The sequence below is a fragment of the Plodia interpunctella genome, chromosome 5, assembly GCF_027563975.2.
Source record: "Plodia interpunctella isolate USDA-ARS_2022_Savannah chromosome 5, ilPloInte3.2, whole genome shotgun sequence".
In the NCBI taxonomy this organism is placed as follows: Eukaryota; Metazoa; Arthropoda; class Insecta; order Lepidoptera; family Pyralidae; genus Plodia; species Plodia interpunctella.
Window position 1 is genome coordinate 8,696,766 of NC_071298.1, and position 22,718 is coordinate 8,719,483.

At 35.4% G+C, this 22,718-nt stretch overlaps 1 protein-coding gene across 15 annotated transcripts in view; it reads left to right on the forward strand.

Annotated features, from left to right (window-relative positions):
- cac (cacophony) overlaps positions 1 to 22,343 on the forward strand; it is a 135,286-nt gene extending 112,943 nt beyond the window's left edge. For 3 of the 15 annotated variants that reach the window (XM_053744643.2, XM_053744639.2, XM_053744640.2), the window contains exons 14-40: positions 1,160 to 1,357; positions 1,831 to 2,045; positions 2,184 to 2,396; positions 2,476 to 2,649; positions 2,879 to 2,935; positions 3,165 to 3,254; positions 4,018 to 4,121; positions 4,268 to 4,390; positions 4,640 to 4,819; positions 5,107 to 5,373; positions 5,848 to 5,991; positions 6,464 to 6,665; positions 6,759 to 6,923; positions 8,613 to 8,723; positions 10,304 to 10,387; positions 11,585 to 11,767; positions 13,047 to 13,138; positions 13,825 to 13,978; positions 14,260 to 14,387; positions 14,495 to 14,697; positions 14,778 to 14,989; positions 18,318 to 18,430; positions 18,734 to 18,888; positions 20,166 to 20,249; positions 21,026 to 21,207; positions 21,386 to 21,495; positions 21,849 to 22,343. In XM_053744643.2, coding sequence (XP_053600618.1) covers positions 1,160 to 1,357; positions 1,831 to 2,045; positions 2,184 to 2,396; positions 2,476 to 2,649; positions 2,879 to 2,935; positions 3,165 to 3,254; positions 4,018 to 4,121; positions 4,268 to 4,390; positions 4,640 to 4,819; positions 5,107 to 5,373; positions 5,848 to 5,991; positions 6,464 to 6,665; positions 6,759 to 6,923; positions 8,613 to 8,723; positions 10,304 to 10,387; positions 11,585 to 11,767; positions 13,047 to 13,138; positions 13,825 to 13,978; positions 14,260 to 14,387; positions 14,495 to 14,697; positions 14,778 to 14,989; positions 18,318 to 18,430; positions 18,734 to 18,888; positions 20,166 to 20,249; positions 21,026 to 21,207; positions 21,386 to 21,495; positions 21,849 to 22,203 — 4,298 coding nt within the window. In that variant the 3' untranslated portion in view covers positions 22,204 to 22,343. Of the gene's footprint in view, positions 1 to 442; positions 461 to 1,159; positions 1,358 to 1,830; positions 2,046 to 2,183; positions 2,397 to 2,475; positions 2,650 to 2,878; positions 2,936 to 3,164; positions 3,255 to 4,017; positions 4,122 to 4,267; positions 4,391 to 4,639; positions 4,820 to 5,106; positions 5,374 to 5,847; positions 5,992 to 6,463; positions 6,666 to 6,758; positions 6,924 to 8,612; positions 8,724 to 9,547; positions 9,659 to 10,303; positions 10,388 to 10,518; positions 10,561 to 11,584; positions 11,768 to 12,423; positions 12,516 to 13,046; positions 13,139 to 13,824; positions 13,979 to 14,259; positions 14,388 to 14,494; positions 14,698 to 14,777; positions 14,990 to 15,456; positions 15,493 to 16,838; positions 17,015 to 17,255; positions 17,269 to 18,317; positions 18,431 to 18,513; positions 18,561 to 18,733; positions 18,889 to 20,165; positions 20,250 to 21,025; positions 21,208 to 21,385; positions 21,496 to 21,848 lie in introns of those variants that run through there. The other 12 variants (XM_053744645.2, XM_053744646.2, XM_064435941.1 and 9 more) reach the window with 11 other exon arrangements.
- Positions 22,344 to 22,718: the final 375 nt, after the last annotated feature.

A 22,718-nucleotide genomic window follows, 5' to 3' on the forward strand; every position in this document is an offset into this window, starting at 1 on the left:
ATGTTTTTGTAGATGTTGATTTCTTTTTTATTATCCGTGTTGCATGTTATTTTTAGATGCATGTGATGATTTCGTTATTTTTATACTAAAATAATTTTTGTCATACTTTTATATTATAGTATCTACTGGAAATATAGAAGATACAACCAGATTTATTGATAAACAAATGATTAATATTTCAAACACTTTGCATATTTCGAAATAGAACACATAAATATCATTACTAATGTTTTCAAATTTATGTGTAAATGTAAAATATTGATTTATAAATCAGTTAATCTTGACTTCTTATAAAACGTCAGTTATTTTACCCAATTATTTTGTGGATGATGCATGATAAATGTTGTGATGATTGTGAAGTAAAGTCGTGTTGTAATTTCGTAATTCACTCTCATCAACCCATTAAGTATTCGTACTCTATTTATGTGTTGGTTGTTTACAGTTCCAAAGAAAAAGCAAGGTATGGGATCAAGCGTGATTCTGGTAGACTATTCCTTTTCATCTTCTATGTAGCAAAAATAGTCTAGTTATAGTTTTAGGATTAGCGATCCCTCTTTCAAATCCAACTCTTTCAAAACGTCCGTTCGTTTAGTTGTACGATTTAAAACAAAAAAGTACCATTCCGGCTTATTAATGTTACATTAAACAATCGGGCGTTGCCTTCTATAAAATCCTTGCTCTTCTTTTATTTAGGAAGATCCTATCTATGCCAGCTTCCATTAGCTTTAGAATGACGGTACATTACATTACCAGCATTTAGATCAAATTATGAAGTTACATTTACGCGTGACTTTTATAAAATAATTTTCTACATCTTACTTGTTACTTATCCCAAGTGACAGTTGCGAGCAGTGAAAGATTTATACGATGCAGCGTCGGGTTTCGATACTGATCGAATTTCGAGGCTAACTAGAAGAAACTGTCCAATTACTGAGTGTAACTTAGAGCTCTCGACCTCTGGCTTATAACAACATTTGAAACATGCTACTTGAGTGCAGAAAGTAAGCTAGATATTATTGTGCGTTAAGCTAGTAATGAATTAGCTGAATGTGGAATCCCAAATCCCTTAGCTGTGAATAGTGTCGTTGATCTTAACGCTATATGCGCTATGTTTACTGATTATGATTAAGATTATTAAATACTTTATATGATCAAACAGGTTTCCTGAAAAGCAAATCTCGTTCAGCTGGCAAATGCGCGGATTTTTGGCGCGCCGAGAAGAGGTTTCGCTTCTGGATCAGACATACCGTAAAGACGCAGTGGTTTTATTGGTTCGTCATCGTCTTGGTGCTTTTCAATACTATTTGCGTTGCCGTCGAGCATTATAAACAACCTCGATGGTTAACGTCTTTTTTGTGTAAGTATTATACATATTTATCATTTGGATCACTGTAGACAAAATTCTGCAAGTAATTTTATTCATAATTCCACAGCCACACTAATATTATTAATGCGAAAATTTGTCTGTCACGCTTTCTTGGTTAAATCTGCTGGGCCGGTTTTGATGAAACTTTGAATACAAATAGTTATTGTTGCATGGTCAATAATGACTTATTTATAACTAACTGTTTGACGTCAATAAATAATAGTCGTATTTTTTTTACTTTAGTTTAATAATATTGAATGTTAAGATCTAACATACGCTACGATGGGCCGCTGCGAGCTATAGCTAGCAATTTGAAATATTTAGATACTGTACAATTAATTGTAAAGTCTCCATAAATATGTTCCAACCAGACGTGTGTCTACGTCAGGGTGCATCTAGCATTCGACATACTATAAATTCAAGATTCTTGTCTTGTTTTTAACTTGTTCTATGTCTCATTTCAGACTATGCCGAATTTGTGTTCCTGGGTTTATTTATGATGGAGATGTGGGTGAAAATGTATGCGTTGGGGCCCCGAATTTACTTCGAATCTTCTTTCAACCGCTTTGACTGTGTGGTTATATCTGGCTCCATTTTTGAAGTTGTTTGGTCCGAGGTCAAAGGTGGTTCCTTCGGCCTCTCTGTTCTTAGAGCCTTAAGACTGTTAAGAATATTCAAGGTGAACTACGAAATGTTTATTATTATTATTTAAATATAAGGTACACTTGTAGTTTACATATATAATTGTTTATAACTAGATTGAAGCAAATTGCGCTTACTTAATTTATGACTATAAGTATGTTATTTATTTTTTCAGGTTACCAAATACTGGTCATCTCTAAGAAATTTGGTGATATCACTCCTTAACTCTATGAGATCTATCATCTCTCTGTTGTTCCTTCTATTCTTGTTCATTCTCATATTTGCCTTACTTGGGATGCAACTTTTTGGAGGACAGTTTAATTTCGAAGGTGACACGCCACCGACTAACTTCAACACCTTTCCTATTGCGTTGCTCACTGTCTTCCAGGTACGTATCATCAGCTAAAAAACGTTATTCTCATAGTTTATTTTTCTTTGCTTCTAATATGATCTTATTTTTATTCTAGATCTTAACAGGCGAAGATTGGAACGAGGTCATGTATGACGGTATCCAATCTCAGGGCGGCATCCAGAAAGGCATGATCTACTCGTTGTACTTCGTAATTCTGGTGCTGTTCGGAAACTACACTCTCCTGAATGTGTTTCTTGCCATCGCTGTCGACAACTTGGCTAATGCCCAGGTATGAAATGCAATACATTTTCTTGATTATGCTTTGGTTGATCAAGTTTATTTTAATCTAAGTAATTACTAAAGCCATGTATACAAAATCAAATATACTTACAAAGTCATTTTTATATCAACCAAAGCAAAATCTATAACGGCTATATTGAGTGTTGTGTCTAAACGTTAACGCCACATTGTAAATCTATCGCTGCTTTCGGTGTAAATGTTGCCATCTTTAATTCCAGGAATTGACAGCGGCTGAGGAGGAACAGGTCGAGGAAGATAAGGAGAAACAGCTCCAAGTAAGTCGCCTTCCGATTGTTTTTCACGTTGTTACATTAGACTGTTACCTTTCATCTTCTGATGCTTCCAACTTTAGCCTAGAATCACGATTTCAACGCCATAGCATGTTACCACACTCCCACAATTTATATTTTAAACTGAACGGTCGTTATAAATGAAAATTGGATATCTGTATAAATGAAGACGCTACCTGTATTTCATACGACAACCTCTGTTTCGGCGAATTAGGAATTGGAGAAAGAGATGGGTGCGTTACACGCGGTGGACGGATCTCCACCCGGAGTAGACTTAAGCCCCACATCGCCTGCTAGTAGGAAGGTAAAAAAATATCGACGAAGAAGCTATCGCTATGCTTAATGCGTGTGTATTGGTATCTTCTTAAAATACTGTTGATGTCGATCTCTTCCGTTCTCATCATCATACGTATCACTGTCTACATTGCATGTTCTTTTGCACGTTGATGATGTCCTATGGTCGTTCGTTGGTTCGTTGCTACCATGTTCTGTCTTTAACACTGTAAATATCCGCTTTTCATCGACATCAACAATATTTTAAGGAAGGATGGATACAAATTCAATGTCGCTTTTGTGGGCAGTTTGTTTAATTATAGGTATTTTAAAACCTCTTGGCGTTTTTGGTTATTATAATAAACTAGCAAAATTTAATAGACAACGGTCATTTTCATATTAATTTATCGAGGGAATCAAATATTTTTACAGTCTAATTGTGTCACAGCTTGAATACTATCATCCTTAATTTGCTAGGTCAGTAAATCTTTATTTAGATCACTTGCACGTTACAAGTTTGGCTTAAAAGTTTTGTTAATTTGTTTTACGAGATATTAACTCAAGTAAGTTAACTCTTTGTTGATAACTAGAATAAATGTGTTAAATCGTTGGATAAATTTATAAACTACAGTAGCTAATTGTTTACTTGTTAGACAACATTCATCATTAAACATTCTTCTAAAAATCATCATATAAAATTGTTTCTACTCATAACATAATTTTTAATCTAAATTAGAGCACGTATATAATAACCTATGAATTTAAAATGATTAAAAATAATGATGTTTTTTCAGAATAAAAAGAAAGAAGAGGCCAAAGAAGAGGAAGAGGAGATACCAGACGGACCAAAACCAATGCTGCCATATTCGTCCATGTTTATTTTGTCACCAACTAATCCGTAAGATCTTCTTACTCTCTTCGATATTTTATTCATAAAAAAATAACTTTATAATTTCTATTTTTGTAATCTTAACATTATAGGTACTGTTTGTTTTAATGTAAATGAATAGACAGAAATGATTTTTGTTTCGTTTTTCTTTACAGAATAAGGCGAGGCGCACACTGGGTTGTAAATTTAAAATATTTTGATTTTTTTATTATGATAGTCATATGTTTGAGTTCTGCGGCTTTAGCAGCTGAGGACCCCGTAGTGGAAGATAGTCCAAGGTAAATAAATATAAACAAATACAATAAAATTAAACTATTTAACTGCTTTGAACTTTTATACATGATTTTGCTAGGACAACGGACAGTTTTTACTAATTTTTTTTACTGAATTAAGTACAAAAAGAAATCTATATATTAAAAGATGGAAACCGTGGCTCCAAAACGTGGTTGTTCATTTTTCATAAGTATGTGACAATTGAATTTATATGATTTCAATGTGAACTCTCATGATTAAATACTTGGTCACAGAAATAAAATTCTGAACTACTTCGACTACGCGTTCACGGGGGTGTTCACCGTGGAGATGTTGCTGAAGATCGTCGACTTAGGCATCCTGTTCCACCCGGGCGCGTATCTGCGCGACCTGTGGAACATCATGGACGCCGCTGTCGTCATCTGTGCTCTTGTCAGCTTCGGTTTCGAGATCGGGTAAGAATTTAACTACTTTATCTATTCTTCTTTTTTGCTTATCAACATGGCAGTCGAAATGTATGGTTTTTCACTAATAAGTGGAGACAGTAACCGCCCGTCATTAGCCTCGTAGAGATCTCCAACGCTCAGGTTTTTTGTGGAACATCATTGTTTCTGCTACCATAATTATGTGATCTTGTCTTTTTTCCTTGAATTTAACTATGCCTATCCTTTATATAAATATAACTTAAGTGTATATCAATAGTTGGCAATGCTGTTTGATTGATCTTTTTGTTTTGTTTCAGAGGTGTCAAAAAAGGGGCGGGACAGAATCTGTCCACAATAAAGTCGTTAAGAGTTTTAAGAGTGCTCAGACCATTGAAAACGATAAAACGTGTTCCAAAGTTAAAAGCAGTGTTTGACTGTGTTGTGAACTCTTTAAAAAATGTCATTAACATTCTCATTGTGTACATATTGTTTCAATTCATATTCGCTGTAATCGCGGTTCAACTTTTTAATGGTAAATTTTTTCACTGCACCGATATCAGTAAGAATACTTTTGAAGACTGCCAGTGAGTATTACTTTTATATTGTTTATTTAATGTTTTCATTTACATTAATGTTATTTTAGTAACACTCAATTCTAGTATGAGTTGATTTACCTACGATCTGCCTATTTATGGGTTGCATTGGAAAAATGTAAGAAACGAGTATTTTGAATGTGTTATTATGTTATCTATGCTAGTTAATGGTCAAATCGGATAGTTGCCTATCCGATTTATCTATTAACTAGCATAGATGTAAAGCACGCTCTAGCTGTATACATACATTTCTAAAAATGACAGATTTCTTATTTGAATACGATGGTTCATTCATTCAAAGAGGCTCTTGGCCACCCTTCGCTAGTATTAGTAATATCACATTCGATACAAAGAATAATTTTTCACCTATTGTCCAAAACATATATTTTCACACAGTAGATAGAAGCGACCCGAAAGCACGCGTAATTAAAAGCAAAGCATGCTAACATGAATGTTGTTTTCCAGAGGGTCGTATTTCGTGTACGAACCGAACAGCCTGCTGCCAAAGGTTGCGCAGCGCGTGTGGGCGACGCAACACTTCCATTACGACAACGTGGCAACGGCCATGTTGACGCTGTTTGCGGTGCAGACGGGAGAAGGCTGGCCACAGTGAGTTCTTTTTTTTACAAATTTCTTTCTACTACTGGGTTCTAGATAATTTTCGTCATTCATTTATTTCATTCGACATTTAAAATAACGTTTTTTTTTCGGTGGCATTTGTTCTTTTTCTCTATATCTTCAGCCATCGTTTTGACCTCTATCCTGGACTATCTGGACCATATAAGCTCTTTTTGGATTGCCTTTTCTTCTTTTCGCTTCTACTTTGCCTTCTATTAGATCTTTAATTATGTCGTACTAGGTAGTACCAAACATTTCAGCCAATTAAATAAATTATACCTAGCCACTTGTTTGTGAACAAACTCTAAACCGCAATATATACTTTTGTCGTTTTATATTTGTGTTTAGTGCTGCGCGAAAAAGTACTTCAATCCAATACTGGTTGTGACAGCAAAATGCAGTTACCAAACTAGCCCATTATTCGAAATTTATCTTAAATTTATCTTAACTTTTTTTCTTTCAGAGTGTTACAAAATTCGATGGCGGCAACTTACGAAGATAAGGGACCCATACAAAATTTTCGAATAGAAATGTCCATATTTTATATTGTTTACTTTGTGGTATTTCCGTTCTTCTTTGTAAACATATTCGTAGCTCTGATTATTATCACATTTCAAGAGCAGGGAGAAGCTGAATTACAAGACGGTGAAATTGATAAAAATCAGGTCCGTAATATACGTTTATAACTTCATCAATAATTTTAAAAAATATTGAGTTTACCCATCATTACTGGTTAAAAATTATCTGTTCTTTTACAGAAATCATGTATAGACTTCACGATAGAAGCACGGCCTCTCGAGAGGTATATGCCAAGCAAAAGGACAAGTTTTAAGTACAAAGTGTGGAGAATAGTAGTCTCTACGCCCTTCGAGTACTTCATTATGACCCTTATCGTCCTTAATACTTTGTTGCTCATGATGAAGGTATGTCTTTTTATTATATTATCAGTGTTAGAAATAAATAATATTATATAGGACATCAAGTTCGTGCATGCATTCACCGCCTGAGGTAACTGGGTGAGGGAAAATATATTTTTTATTAAGTTGTGATAGCAGAATATACTGTATTGTTAGCTACATTCTGCCAGGACTATTTTCTAAAAGAGATAATTTTGATTAGTAAATTCCACTCATCCAAGCACTACCGCAAGCGTATCGTATACGAAATTGACGACCTACATTAGTATAAGACAAACATTAAAAGCTAATAAACGTGATTATCATGACACATATCAACATTGATAATGACAAGGAAACTTACAAAACAAATGAGCACAATAAGTAAATGTCTAATGTAGAAAGGTCCAACATTTACGTGGTAGTCGCTAAGCGAATTTAGCCTAAATCACAAGGCACAGATAAAGGTAATAATATAGATCCTAAATCCATGAAATTCACTAATGCTTGCACTGGCCTCGCAAGAGGCTCTCAGGAATTGAACACATCTAATGTCCGTTCTATAGTTTGGCAAATTATATCCTCAGTTCAGTTTGATATAAATAGGTAATCTGTCGAATTTACATTTACTGTGAGCACTATTAGAACCAATTAGAAACAATGATATGTATGTCACTAATTTATGTTTATAGGATTTGTTACATTACAACGATGCTGGTACATTACATTCTACACAATTGGCATTATTATATGTACTGCCTTAGATCAAAAAGACTAACACCACACAAAACTACATTCAAACACACAAACATTATAAGTGTTCGGTGTCAGTGCCGACTAAACCGGATCGCGTGCTACTACTACAACAATTGAGCCTATCCTACCATCGATACATTTATTTTAAATATCCTACGTTTTGTTGAATCCTTTCATAATTCCTCGCTTGCTATTTATAACATGTACTTATGTATCAGTGTTAACTGCACGACATACCTAACCTTCCAGCACATATACAGCACATACACTAAATTTTTTCGGATATTCGTGCTTGTGAATGCACTATATCTCTGGAACCAGGATAGGATATGGCATGGGCCATCGATGTTGTTCGTGTTGCATGATTTAAGACCTCTTCTTAATTGTATTTATGTGAACATTCTGCATGCTGGTGGAATGGCCTAAATGCCAGGCGTCCGTTGGTGGCTAACCGCTGCTGCTTTATTTTTAATTGGAGTCAAAATTTGCCTATTCTAAACTACAAAGCAAGGTAACATTGGAAGGTACAAAAAAATATTAAATTCATTACAATTATGTTTCTCATTAAATATCTATTTACCGTGGCATCGTGACAATATTATTTTTCCCCGATCAGAAACCATCGGCAACATAGGCGTTACTTGTGTCCCTGACATTTACTTTATATGTATTATTATTTATACGACTTGGCACGTTTCCTTATCAAGTCCATATCACTATCCTAATATATATCCTATTCAATGCATATTTGTATTCCCAAAAATAGCATCTTATTTTTACAAAACTAATCTACAAACCTACATAATCTACCTATACAGTTTTCAATCTATCTACTAGTATACAACTACCACTATACTTTATTCTTTTCCTATACATGATGTAATATATATGAAATAACAAATGTATTTTCATTGCCTTGGGTTTATCCATTACGCCCGGCACTTCATCACAAAATGGCAGTACTATAATCAAAACGACCTCTACGCGGATATCCTCAAGTATTCGAATATGGGGTTTACTGGAATGTTTTCTGTGGAAACCGTGTTGAAAATCATCGCTTACGGTGTCAAAGTAAGTACACAAACACACAAGTTTGATCTGACACTTAAGGATTTAACAGTTACAAGTGCGAAGCGTATACGTGCAAATGTACTCTTTCTGTTATACTAATATTGTCTGTTATTTTTATCTATTTACATGACTGTATGGGAACATTTCCAGAGTAAACAACCATCCTTTCCAAGTATCCGATACTTTCTCTCTGTCAACGTTCGGAATAAATTATTTATTTGCAAATACTTAATTGTGGCATGGCTTTCTTCTCCCGCCGCATGCTTCACTTGTACATTTCCACATGCCTACCGACATATAATTTTCTATTTATCTCGTGAGAAGTGCCTTCATATAGCTTTCTGAATCCTGCAAGGTAAGTACTCCATGGAGCTCTGCTGATTTAAGGTTAGTAGCAAAGATGCGATATTCTTAGCTCTGTAAGCGGTAACCCAAGACTGTGGCGACTTGCATGGTTGTTCAATTTAAAAATGCATGCCAGCACGGGCACTTTATACCACTAACTGTAAATACATGACCACACACTCATATGGGCTCATTATAAAACGGAGATCAGAAACAAAACACATACACACACAAACTGTAACACTCACTGTTACATAATGTATACAATTAAGTTTAATTTTTTATTATAAATTTATAGCAGTTACTTAGGATTTTTCATTTCTTAGATTTACTGAAGCTAAATACTGAAATGAATGATTTGGCACTATTTTATTACTATTTAGAATTAGATGAATGTAAAAGATTTAATTTTAGTATTTAGCTTGAAAACGATGATATTTGAGCTAAGGTTTACCATATTGGTATTAATTTTGTGGTAGTTTCACGAGGCTCCACCACTACTCATGGACATGTTAACATTCATGAACCTCGTCTTTACGTTCTTCTTCCTTCTCGAGACCGTTTTGAAGCTGATTGCCTTCGGATGTACGGTAAGCAATTTTATTTCTTCTTAGCATAAACTCAATGACATGTGCATAACATAGCATAGTTTTATGTACTTTATAAGTCATATTTGAGATAAATTCATTATTACAATATTTAACACGACAATATTTGCCAATCATGAAGTCATAAAGCTAAACGTAAACATTAAAATCATCAATAATTAGATAGTTCATGAAGACAACTCATTCATTAAGTTATGAAAAGAAATCGTGAAATGGCTACAATGTAAATATTTTTGTAGATTTTAATGTTTTCGAATAAAAAATGCCACACTATCATTTTTATTGATCTCTATAGATTAGCATCAATATTCAATATTGACTTGAATATAATTTAAAGCTAGAATTCATAGAACATCTTAAGTAATTAAAGCTTGTTTTACTAAAATAGATTAAATAGTTTTCATAGTTATTGAAATTCGTTAGACTCATGCGCTAAATAAACATTATTAAAAATTGAGAGAAAATCCTTGTTCCTTTCCTGTAAAGTCCCAGAAAACGTCTTTGAAATAGAAAGTGTACATTTGTATACAAGTCTTCAAATTGATGCTATAACAAAATCTCGAAATGTAGAAAATTGGATATTCTCAAAATAATTATAGGAGGTAATAATGTGACTTTTTCTTGCAGAATTTTTTCAAAGATCCTTGGAATACATTTGATTTCATAACGGTCATCGGAAGTATTATTGACGCACTCATTATGGAGTTTGGCGTAAGTATTATTTAACAATATACATGTCTGATCTCACTGCTTCTGAATTTTCTTCGTTTTGCTTATTTGTCAACTGATCTTCTTGGATGGTGTGTTGGAAACATAAATATAAGGATATATGATGATTACAGGCCGACCTTGCTGAAAATTGTGCTGACATTTCCTGTCAGCAGGTAACGAATAAGTATTTGACTGTTAGGAGTTTAGATAATTGTAACAGATTGATATAATTGGCTAGAAGAGTGTGTGTTTTTAATTAATTTAAAAAATTTCAATAACAGTAGTGCTAGATAATTCTAGAATGTTTTAAGGTTTATAGATAATTCGTAGAAATGTAGGAACAGCGGTGTGCCTGGGGGATATTTAAATATCTATATTGATATAGACAATTTGAATATGATTACAGTTAAAAGTATTTGCTAGATTAATGTTTGTTTTCAAAGTAATTTTTGTTTATTTAATATCAGAGAAAAATAATCAATTCATAGCCAGTTTATTTTACTAATTCGCTATTGTTACGAGTACTTTATTTTGTATTGGATAATTTATTTTAGTGATCATTTCAATAGTTTATTATACAATTGGTATAGTAGATACAATTATAGAAATAATACGTCGCCATTTGTTAACAGCTTTAAAATGTAAAAATAAACTGATTTTATGTATGTACAGACTTGCAAGAAAAATTGTAGAATTTTGAAATTGTACCCCATAGCAATATTCGGTTTTTTCACTAGATTTTTTTCCTCATTAGACAATCTCTGAAATTTCTTCTCAAACAGAATGCATTAATTTTTTGATTTATTTTTGTTTAATTTTTAATTAGCATTGAATAAAGGCATCTTAATTTAAGGCCCAATGTGAAATAGCTAAGTCTCCAATTTGTATAGATTTTGAATGATTGATAGATCGAACTCATTGCCCTCGATTGTATCATAAAATACTAGTTCTTGCTGTTTACTAACAAAATCATATTTTTATCAATCACAATCACGAGTTCAGTTCTCATTTCTCCTGCAATATTCTCTTTATTATTTTTTTTCTATATTTCTTCTATATTTCATTCAAACTTTCCATCCGATGAGATATTAGACATTAAAGATTGTTATACTTTTAAAAGGGTCCATAATTTCGAGCTAGGTGCACGATCAAAGCCACCAAGGTAAGATATTTAACCAAATATTTGTGAATTTCCAGGAGAACACATTCAACGTCGGCTTCCTCCGCCTGTTCCGAGCCGCGCGACTGATCAAGCTGCTCCGACAGGGCTACACCATTCGGATATTGCTCTGGACGTTTGTGCAGAGTTTCAAAGCCTTACCCTACGTGTGCCTTCTCATTGCAATGCTATTCTTCATCTACGCCATCATTGGGATGCAGGTCTGTTTTCGTTTTTTCCATTCACGTTATATCACTAATTTTACTGGAGTTGGAGTACAACTTACAAAACGCACAGTTATTCCTTACACGATATTTCTTGTTCAAAATGGTCTTAAATTACGAAGCTATTAACATACTACTTACATAATAAACAAGTCAGTTTCAAACCATTTTTTGTCATATATGTTTTTAAATGTGTACTTATGCGTGGGGACATTATAATTTAACGTGTAGTTTAACATATTTTATGACATTAAAACTAGGTAATAAGAATGTTTTTCTGAAACTATATAAGCGTGCAATCGAGGAGCCGTAAATGAAATTTGTCATTAATAATAGATTCCCAATTAGATTTAGTAATAAGTTTTGATTAATATTTGTAGATTTGGGGTTTGCCAATGTCATTTTTTTCCATATTCACTAGATAATATTGTACAGGACAACGCTATAACAAACATTTACAATTGACTAGTAATCAGAATGCTATTTCCCGCTAACCTTTATATATTGGCCTTTGTAGACAAAGAGCCCTGGTTACCATCCGATCCATTTCACCCAGATCCGACATGTTCCTTGGTTGGTTCAAAATCAAACGCCACAAAAACAAAAGTTGGAGTTTGAGATGATAGTGGACACTGACACATTTCTAATGGCAGGTTTTCGGAAACATCCAATATGATCCAGACAGTGCCGTCAACAGGCATAACAACTTCCGATCTTTCGTGGGCGCTCTCTTGCTACTATTTCGGTGAGAGTACAGTACGCGTAGATGTACCGATCCTGTCTGTTACACTGTGGTTACACTTGTCTGCCGTACTAGGCACTCATGATTCGGCAACTAGGCAAAAAGATTATTTTAGAGAGCATGGCACTGGAATCTCGTCGGGTGTGGCATCTTGTAAACTTATTCTGAACGGTCACCGCCGAAAATCTGTCTGTACTGTCAATGTTACATGTGTATACATTCATCACTATCATTGGACATGTGGTTTACCTCCATCATCAGTACAAACATCTCCATCCTCAACAATGTAGATTTAGTCAAACCTTTAGTCATCTCAAATGTCCTCAAAATTGTCCTCGAATTGAAGCCTCTTATGTTTGTACCTTGTCTAGCCCAAACGTACCCATGCCATCATATCGTATCCCTAGTGCTAGTCTAGACACGTCATTAGATAGAATCTGTTAGCATTGCATCGGGGTGTGGCGCATAGGATGCTGGGTTTCACGTATGATTGCACATTTGCTGAATTTCTGTGTTGTATCTGCTTGGACACAGGTGTTTGGCAATATAGACTTAGCAGAAGACTCAGATTTGAGCAGACACAACAATTTTCGAAACTTCATCCAAGCACTCATGCTACTGTTCAGGTAAGGAACATAGTTCTTATATTAGCACTAATGTATGTTTATTAGTCAATCCTAAAATCGAAGACACTCTTGGAAATTATTATTAGAAAAAAGTTCACTTTCTTGGGTACATTAAATGTACTAGTACATTTGTTTCAATATATTTATTTTATAATACCTAACTACTTTTCTTTTATTTAATCCTTTTTATAGTTGTGAGTATTGAACATGGTATCTTAGTTCAACAAAAATGTTTTCTATATTCGAAATGTGGGATTAATGGCGTAGTACTTAGTAGTAAATTATTTTTGTATAACAGCATGATGTCAATGCATGAACACGATTGTTTCTATCACAGGTAATATATAAGTTTGTGGTTTTCATAAATTTCTAGTCTAAAACTATCATACCAAGATTTTTTTTAACTTTTTATTATCATACCAAGATTTATTTTACGTTTGTTTTTTAATAATTTGTTTTTTTTTTTTAATGTAGATTTTCCACAATAATAAATATTTACATCATGCAAAACTAATCATAAGTGGTCATTAGTAGGTAATCAGAAAATAAAAGTTTTTAAACTTAACTACATATTATGTAGCTAGTACAGCTTAGCTTAAGATTAATTTACTTATTACTCAATGTTCATTGTCATGGATTCGTATTAAGTTTTGTGAACAAATTACTGTGAGCCACTATATGTGTAGATGCGCGACGGGCGAGTCATGGCCCAACATCATGCTGGCTTGCCTCAAGCCGGCCAAGTGCGACAAGGACACGGGAAAACCCGCCAATGAAGCCTGTGGCAGCACCCTCGCCTATGCCTACTTCGTATCGTTTATATTCTTCTGTTCATTTCTTGTAAGTATCTTAATATATATATATATATATATATATATATATATATATATATATATATATATATATATATATTGTGTATATATCTCTCTCTCATTTTAGCATTTGACATAACTTGACCATCAACTGCTTCTTTCCTCAATATGTTCTACTTAACGGTGATTATTATTTCCATCTACCCCTTCTCAATCTGATCTCAATCAATCTGGTACATAATTGAGACTCAGTTTCATTTGAGATACTGTAGTCATTACAGATTTATCATGAATAATTTACATTTTCAGATGTTGAATTTGTTCGTTGCCGTCATCATGGATAATTTCGACTACCTAACGAGGGACTCGTCAATCCTGGGCGCGCATCATCTCGACGAATTTGTTAGAATATGGGCCGAATATGACCCAAACGCAACGTAAGTCATCTTTCAGTTTTATTTATTAATTTATTGAAATCCAAACAGCAAAATAGTATTAATATAAAAAAATACCATTTTTCAATGACGCAATTATTTCATTTCAGGGGAAAGATTCATTATACAGAAATGTACGATATGTTGAAGAATATGGATCCACCGCTGGGGTTTGGTAATAAATGTCCAAATAGACTAGCATATAAAAAACTTATTAGAATGAATATGCCGCTAGACGACGAAGGGAAAGTAAATTTTACAACAACATTATTTGCCTTAATACGAGAAAATTTAAATATAAAAATGAGATCTGGTAAGTTAAACTATTTTTTATTATAATTTAAATTTTATTGTGGAATGACTATAACTAAACATTAAATTGTTTCACTACAGCGGAAGAAATGGACCAAGCAGATGAAGAACTTAGAGAAACAATAACACACATATGGCCACTCCAATCGAAAAAGATGTTAGACTTGTTGGTGCCTCGAAACGATGTACTCAACGCTGGAAAACTGACTGTAGGGAAGATTTATGCGGGTCTACTGATTTTAGAGAGTTGGAGATCAACAAGGTTTGGCCAGACTGAACCACAGGGTGTTCCGGTAAGTGCTTTCGTGCTGATATGTAAATGCACCTTTTATTTAAACTTGAAAAGAAACTTGGATAATGTAGATAAGTGAAGCCAGAGTAATTCGTGTGGCTTTTGCCTAATGTACATACGTTCCGTTTTCTGTAACTTTGAGCCAAATGTAACTATTACGTGGGTAGGTAAAACTACACCCTTACAAGTAGTGTTTGTTGATGGACCCTTGATTTCCCACATTAGATTAACTTCGAAACATAGTTAGCTGATAGAGTTGGTTGTGTTGTCTACCTGTGGATGTATTGTTGTGTATAGTAATGATCCATTATACCAATTGACTGAATTTACGATAAAACATAACCCAAAATCTACAATTGGCTTCCCGGAATTTTTTTCTGGATACAACAAATAACAACAATACAGCGTCACTTTAGTTGAACTCGACTCTTATGGATGAGTCGATTACATTGGTGGTTTACTTTTCAGGCATTCAGCGAGAATAGCCCTACGGCCATTCAGCCGGTAGTATTAAAATATTTTACGGATCGAACTTTGACTTTTTTCTTGCACTGTTCTAGACATTTTTTGTTTTCTCATAATATTCTTCTCGCATCGTGTTAAAATTATGACTAAATAAATTCTTAAATTTAATTTAAAATTCGACATAACGCGATGACCTCCAGAAAAGTGGTCAATTGAAGAAGCTTTCTTAATCTATAAAACATAATAGAAAAGTAGAGTAGTTTATCAAAATAATTCATTAGATTTAGATAATAATGACGCACTTGATGTACTTAGTTTGGACAGATTTGTGCTCGTCTTGCACATTTTTGTCAATTCAAGTGTCCGTCAGGGCTTTGTAAACCACGACATAGTGACCTGTCCTATAGTTGCAAAATTGATAGTAATTAGACCAGTGTGTCCGTATTGAACAGTTGATTGGAATTGTAGTAGTATTAGTTTCCTACCCTACTGTAGTTGTTTTCTTCCCTTGTGTGTCTTCTCTACTTCCCCGTTTTCGCTCGTTTTTTGTGTACGGTTTGACACGTTGCATATTGGTTGACAATAATACTCCTGTATCATTTTGTACTGTCATGAAGATTTTTGCATGAATTCGATTTTTATTACATGAAAATGGTAATAATTTTATTTCTGATTTGGCTTCCTTGTTGTCAGTTTTCATGTTTGATTTGATTACATTTTGGCTCAATTAACATAAGATCATAGTAGCCTGGTTTCCAATAAAAATACAAATATATACTATGCTTTCTGCTACATTCTTATTTGCGTATTGTAATTTTTGTATTATAGCATAATGATGTTTGAAAATAATAATCACGATCCGATTCTCAAATCTGCGCATGCTGGAGAACATATCGAATTATTAGTATTGAATTTTACAGCCCAAAGATTACATCCTCGCTGACATAAATCTGCCTCTGGCTTCAAATCTTGCACATAATTTTATTTAAGCACACATTTTTAATTATATCTACCAAGATGCTTTGTAATTTACAGCCTTTATATACATTGTCAGAAATGTCTACTGAAAAACAATGAACATAATATACGACATATACATGCTACTCGTACATCCAAAAAACTAATTTGTGATAGAATTATTTCCTCAGATACTTCTCCGCATTCATCTTCACTAACACTAAACAGCTATAGGTCTATTGTGTCCATTAGTTGGATTTCTAACACATATACACGTACACAAAGAACTCCAGCATGGACATGATGTATGGGATGTTTGCGCAAACTCATGTAGGCTTTAGCCGTTAGCGTCCATTGGTTGGAATTGTGTGACATGAGCATGCGCAAGAGCGCTGGGGTGGGTGCGTGACACGGGGTGCGTGGTGCAGAAGGCGTCCTTCTTTAACTGCCTGCTGGACGTGGCGGCGGGGCTGGGCCCGGGTTCACGCGCGGGTTCGTTGAGCCACGAGGCCCCGGCACTGCCCGCCGACGGCCACCCTGCCCACTCAGACGACCCCCACACGCTGGCCAACCTCGCCAGACGCAGTACCAGAAAATCGCTCAAGTAAGTCATCAATTTGTATATTAAAATAATCTTCCCTTCATATATAAATTCATTTGTTCTGAATTTAAACCGTAACTTTTTAATACAAAAGCCAGTAATAAAACGCTGAGATCTAAAAAGTTTAAACTTTCACCGCAATCTTGATTGCTATATGTAATATTTCGTTCAAGAAACTTGTATGCAACACGTACGTAAGCTAATAATTATATTTTTATAGTCATTAACTTTCTCTTTGTTTCAGGAACAACAAAAAGGTGAATACCCTAACAAAAGGGTGACTTAGCATTACTGTCATAAACCCAATCAGACGGTTTGATAGTCATTGTCAAGTGCAGTCGATGTCCACATATCCCCACCGATATCACTATCTTTTCTGCAAAATTCATAGAAGTTTTGAATTACGTAATCAAATTCTAATTGGCTATATACTAAACAAACTTTCACATTCGTGATGTTGTGGGTTGAAAGTAATATTAACATGTATCGTCTATGTGGGTGTACCCTTAGATAAATACATCGATGCATTTCCATTTGTTATAGATAGTCGATGTTGTAACTTTATGTTGGAGCTTTGTTTGGGTGTATTAAGTAAAAATACTCCTAGGTTTTACTATAATTTTGACATTAGCAAATTAATGTTGTCCGTACACGTACAACTTGTTAAACCAAGTAATTAGGGCCTTAGGTCCTTTTAGACTTATTGAAATAAATTGTGTTGTATTTCGATAACTAATGTAAACGTTTTTAAAGTTTACAGATGGTTGTGATGTTTAGGTAATCATTTACAGTAAATTAGGATTTTCCTTTAATTCAATATTTATAATAGATCTACTTTTATTATCTTTTAATACTATTAACTAGTGAATGTTTAATATTTAGGAATTCTTAGGTATCTTAGGGATGTACTATACTTTAATTTTCTATTGACTAAATTAGGCATAGCACTTTCACAATCAATACATATACATACTAACATAACAGTCATAATATGTAACATGACACCAAAACATTATTTATACCTTACATATATAGAAATGCATGAGATATTTATATAACCGTTATAGCATGGTTCTAATTGAAACAGAGTAGATAGCATAAACGATATGGGTGAGTATAGCATAAATTAATAAGCACAAGCACGGTTTGATGCATGCCATGCAAACTTACTTACACTTAATTGTATGCATAGATTTATGTTTTACATTTTGTAAGTATGGGACAGTATATTAATCCTTACTTAATGTCACAGAATTTGAGTGAGTTTTTACCACGAGATCAAAATCTAATCACAGAAATATCATAGGTACTGGAACTACAAGGGTCGCAGCATGGTTCCATGGAGTCTTTAGACGAGGCAAGATTACAAGCTCCTCATGTGTACCAGAATGGTCACCATGGAAGATCATCTAGTTTGAGGTAACCTTAATTGCTTGTTTGCACTTCCAAGTATGTTATTATTTTAGTTATGTGTTATTTTCTTTTTTTATTTTGTTTTGTAGTGACATCGCCGAAGAGATTGCTCTCAAAGTAATCGTAGTGAAAAATGGTACGTCCACCTAGCACGCGACAATTAAACCTAACCCAATGTATTTGAATTTGGACTAACCTACACAATAATTATGACCTTCAAATTATTGGTGTATGCATGAAACGTAATAAGCATGGTGAATTAACTGATTTAAATGCAATGTTTGATTTTTGTATTGAATATAATTTCAGACGAACGCCTAGTCCAAGAAGACGAGGCCACTACGGAGGTTACCATCACGACATCGGCTTCTCGGACACCGTCAGCAATGTCGTCGAGATAGTTAAGCACGAACATCAGAGACATGGGCGAACGCACCGGGCCCCTCATCATTATCATCCACATGGTAGGTGCAAATCCATTACATAGCTAAAATCGCTAAATAAAAGATAATTACTCGTTACGCCAACAACATAAAGCTATTTTACTTCACGTGTAAATCTGCTAGTACCATTTGTCCAGATCTAGGTCCATTACATTCGTAGTGAAATTTATTTTTAAAATTATATCTTCATCATTTTCAATTTAGAGTCAAGTATTAGCAGATTTACCAGTCATGAGCTTGATTAAAATAATTTTCTATTTCAAATAAAATATTGTTTAGTAACGAGATTATTGCTCTAATTATATATCAGTATATTTTTCCCATAGCGTTCATATTAATGACACATTTTGATACCGTTAAAGTCCTATGCGGTTTCTTAGCTTTGAATTACTTATCGTTTCGAAACAGTTTTGCAAACATTTTTCTTCTCATGAGGGTACTCTGAAAGTTTTGTGAGAAGATGGGAAGAGTAGCTTGTAGTTGTAGATATTCATGTTTTGTAGATGTAGTTTTAAGAAACTCGAAAGCGATGCAATATGTTGAATAACAGACCAATCATTAGATATATAGATTATTATATCTAGCTAAATATGTAATGAAATTTTCACAAAGCTAGTTTTGTAATCTATTACTAGTAGCCAATTAGCTATTATTCCAATTTTGCTCATTCATATGCTCATATCAGTGTGTTAGTGATATTATATTTATATCATTAGGCCACACACTTCTACACTTTAGATTTAAGTGACCTAAAACTGACATTAGAATTCCTAAAATACAAATATAATGTACAGCTAAATTGGCATACATGTGAATATGGTGGAATAAAAGTTACATTAAATAAAACTGATTTGCCTGCTGCATGCTAAGATTTGGTGCTAAATACAGTTTTGCTCTTGATTGCACTAAAAAGCTTTATACATGGGACTCAAATAACGGAGTTTGCATGCACATAAACTAACTTCACTTGAATCATGCAGCATGCAAAAGCTTTATAATTTTACATTTGATTTTGTAATCTCCGCTGTAGAAAGATGTAGAAGTATATAGGAAATTTCCTCAATGTAATTAATTTAATGTCTAATTATGTATTCCAAATATTTTTTGAATACGTCAAAATAACAAAGAATAAATAACGTTTCGATTTATATTAGTAAGCTCCCAATAATACTCATAACTAAAAAAGATATAGACACCCAAAACTTTTAGAGTCACCTTTGTGAGTAAGGAATTCAGACTACTAGTCGGCGGGCTTAGGATAAAGCGTGGTGGAAGGTACATGAAGGTATTCCTGACAGCAGGGAAGGAGTGGAGGGCGCCGTATCCCACAACCAGCCTGAGCCAGCCCTCGCGGTCGCCCAGCCCGCCACACCACACCTACGGTGAGATCCCCTCGCCAAGTCGCGACACACGCCGACCACACACTCTCCAGCATATTGCGGCCGCTCTATGTGCCGAGAGACCCGATACTAAGTATAAGAGTAGGCACTGAATCACAAATTAAAAGTACTATTCAGTTCCCACTCTTTTTCTAAACACGAGCATCATACTCTCAATTACTTTCAAAACTGTAATGTTGCATTGCTATCAAGTCTAAGTACTTTAGGCGTCCGGTAGGATATCAATTAATTAAAAGACATGTTGTAAAGCAAAGGGTCTGAATTATTTGGCAAGTAAGAAGGGCCTTGACTGACCTTTTGCTGCTACTTTCCAAAAATTCTTAGACAAAATATAAGTTTTACTTAGTTTGGTTCGGACGATGAAGATTGTAAGAGAAGGACGTGCGACAAGAATGAATATTATTTATAAGAAAATTGTTTGCACACCTGTTCCTGTGTAATTCGGAAAATATTTTCATTAGACCCTGGTTATTTTCCTTGATTTACTTTTTCAGTCATTCCTTTTGCATTCTACTTAAAGAATCTAAGAATCATCACTCTTTTAAGCTAAATCTGTATATTGTGTAAATGTAATATTTTTTGTGTAAACATATTTTTTTGGAATCACCTCTAGTTCATAATTTTTGACAACACCGACACTAATATGGAGTACAAACCTAGCGCAAAATTTAAGCGCACTCGTAAATATACAGATTCAGTTACAAATGATAATTTATCTTCGGTCCGAGCAAAGAACGCCCAGATGATTCAAAGATTAGTTTGGGCTCCGATAGGTGGGGATCGGGACCGGGAGTGGCGGGAATGGCGCGACCGATCGTGGGAGCGCGAGGGCGGACGTCGCGGCCGCGGCCGGCAGCTCCCTCCCACTCCTACCAAGCCGTCCACGCTACAAGTGAAGCAGCAACCACCATTCAATAGAATTAGCCATAGTCCTTCGCATGTAAGTTCTCACGCAGATTTTCTACTTTACAGAGAAAACCCTTACAGAAAAATTTTCGTCGGGACTGAAACCACAAGACAAGACTGATCCATGATATAATAACGGGACCTGTACAGCAATCAAGTAGCCATTGAATTGGAATAAGGAATATGAATAATAGCAGTGTTCTTATTTACAGTTATCGTTAAGGCATACGGTGCGAGAACCCGTAGAACCTCTACACGACGAGTACGAATATGGCCGAGAAGTTGAAAGACTGATACACCGAGACTATAGATCTAGAGAAAGGTATGTATTTCATTCTATCAAACGTTCAGCGGAAATTTCTTCTCACAATGACCCATCACCACACATATCCAATCATGTCACGACTAAAAATATATGTTAAATTCGAGAACGGAAATTCACTTTATGTATATCTGTGGAGTTTTGCTACACCTTTTATCTACTCACAGAATCAATATACTTGAAAATACTTATTGCTTAAATCCCGAGTTGCAATAATTCCTTAGGTTATCATTCGGCATTTCATCCTTTCTCTTTATCTACTCCTAAACCGAACCTGACTCATGTCACGTCATTTAAATTTAACGTTTATGTAACGAACAATTTGGAAATTAAACAATGTCTGCCTAACGCAGGCAGCACAGATCGTTCTCAATGAACGCTATCAATCCCGAGAGCTTCCGCTCGGTGGACATCGTGGCTCGCCTCCACCACTCCAATCAGATCGTCAACGAACAAACCAGAGCTTTATCGAATTCGATAACGAACGTGTTCGCTCGTAGACGCGGCAGAGGATACGAGTCGGAGCGCGGAGCGGGCGGCGCGCGCGCGTACGAAACGCCCGCGCCGCTCAGCTACGAGGCGGCGCTGGCGATGGGGCGCGGCGGCGGCGCGCGCACGCTGCCGTCGCCCGCGCCCGCGACGCGCCTACCCAACGGCTACAAGCCGCGCGCGCGCCACTCGGACTCGGACGAGGACGACTGGTGCTAGCGGCGCCGCCGCGCGCGCTCGCAGCGGGACGTGCGCGCGCCCGCCCCGCCCCCGCCCGTGTCTCCCGCGCCCGCGCCCGCGCACACCTTCTGACCCCCGCGCCAGCCGCGACCGCCGCGCCCGCCCGGACGTTTTTTACTCGGCGCCCGTGTGTACATAGACGACTCTCGTTGCTCATGAGCGGCCCGCCGCGAGCTATATCCAAATTCTAGTATTTACAAAGTTTTGGAAAATTTAATTTTTAATTCGCTAAAATTTTACTCCTTGATTTATATTACGGTTAAGATATCGAAGTATGAAACGGTGCCAGACGACTCGTTTGCGCTAGGATTTTTACATAAAATGAAATTATTAGTCTGTATTGTAAAAGTAAACTTTCTATATTAAATTTGCACTACATAAAGTCACGTTACATCGCCTATTGAAACGGCAAGGGCGCGGGGCGCTCCGCCCGCCACCCGACACCGTTTCATATTCAATTAGACGTTGGGAGAACACTAGCAATTCATCGTCAG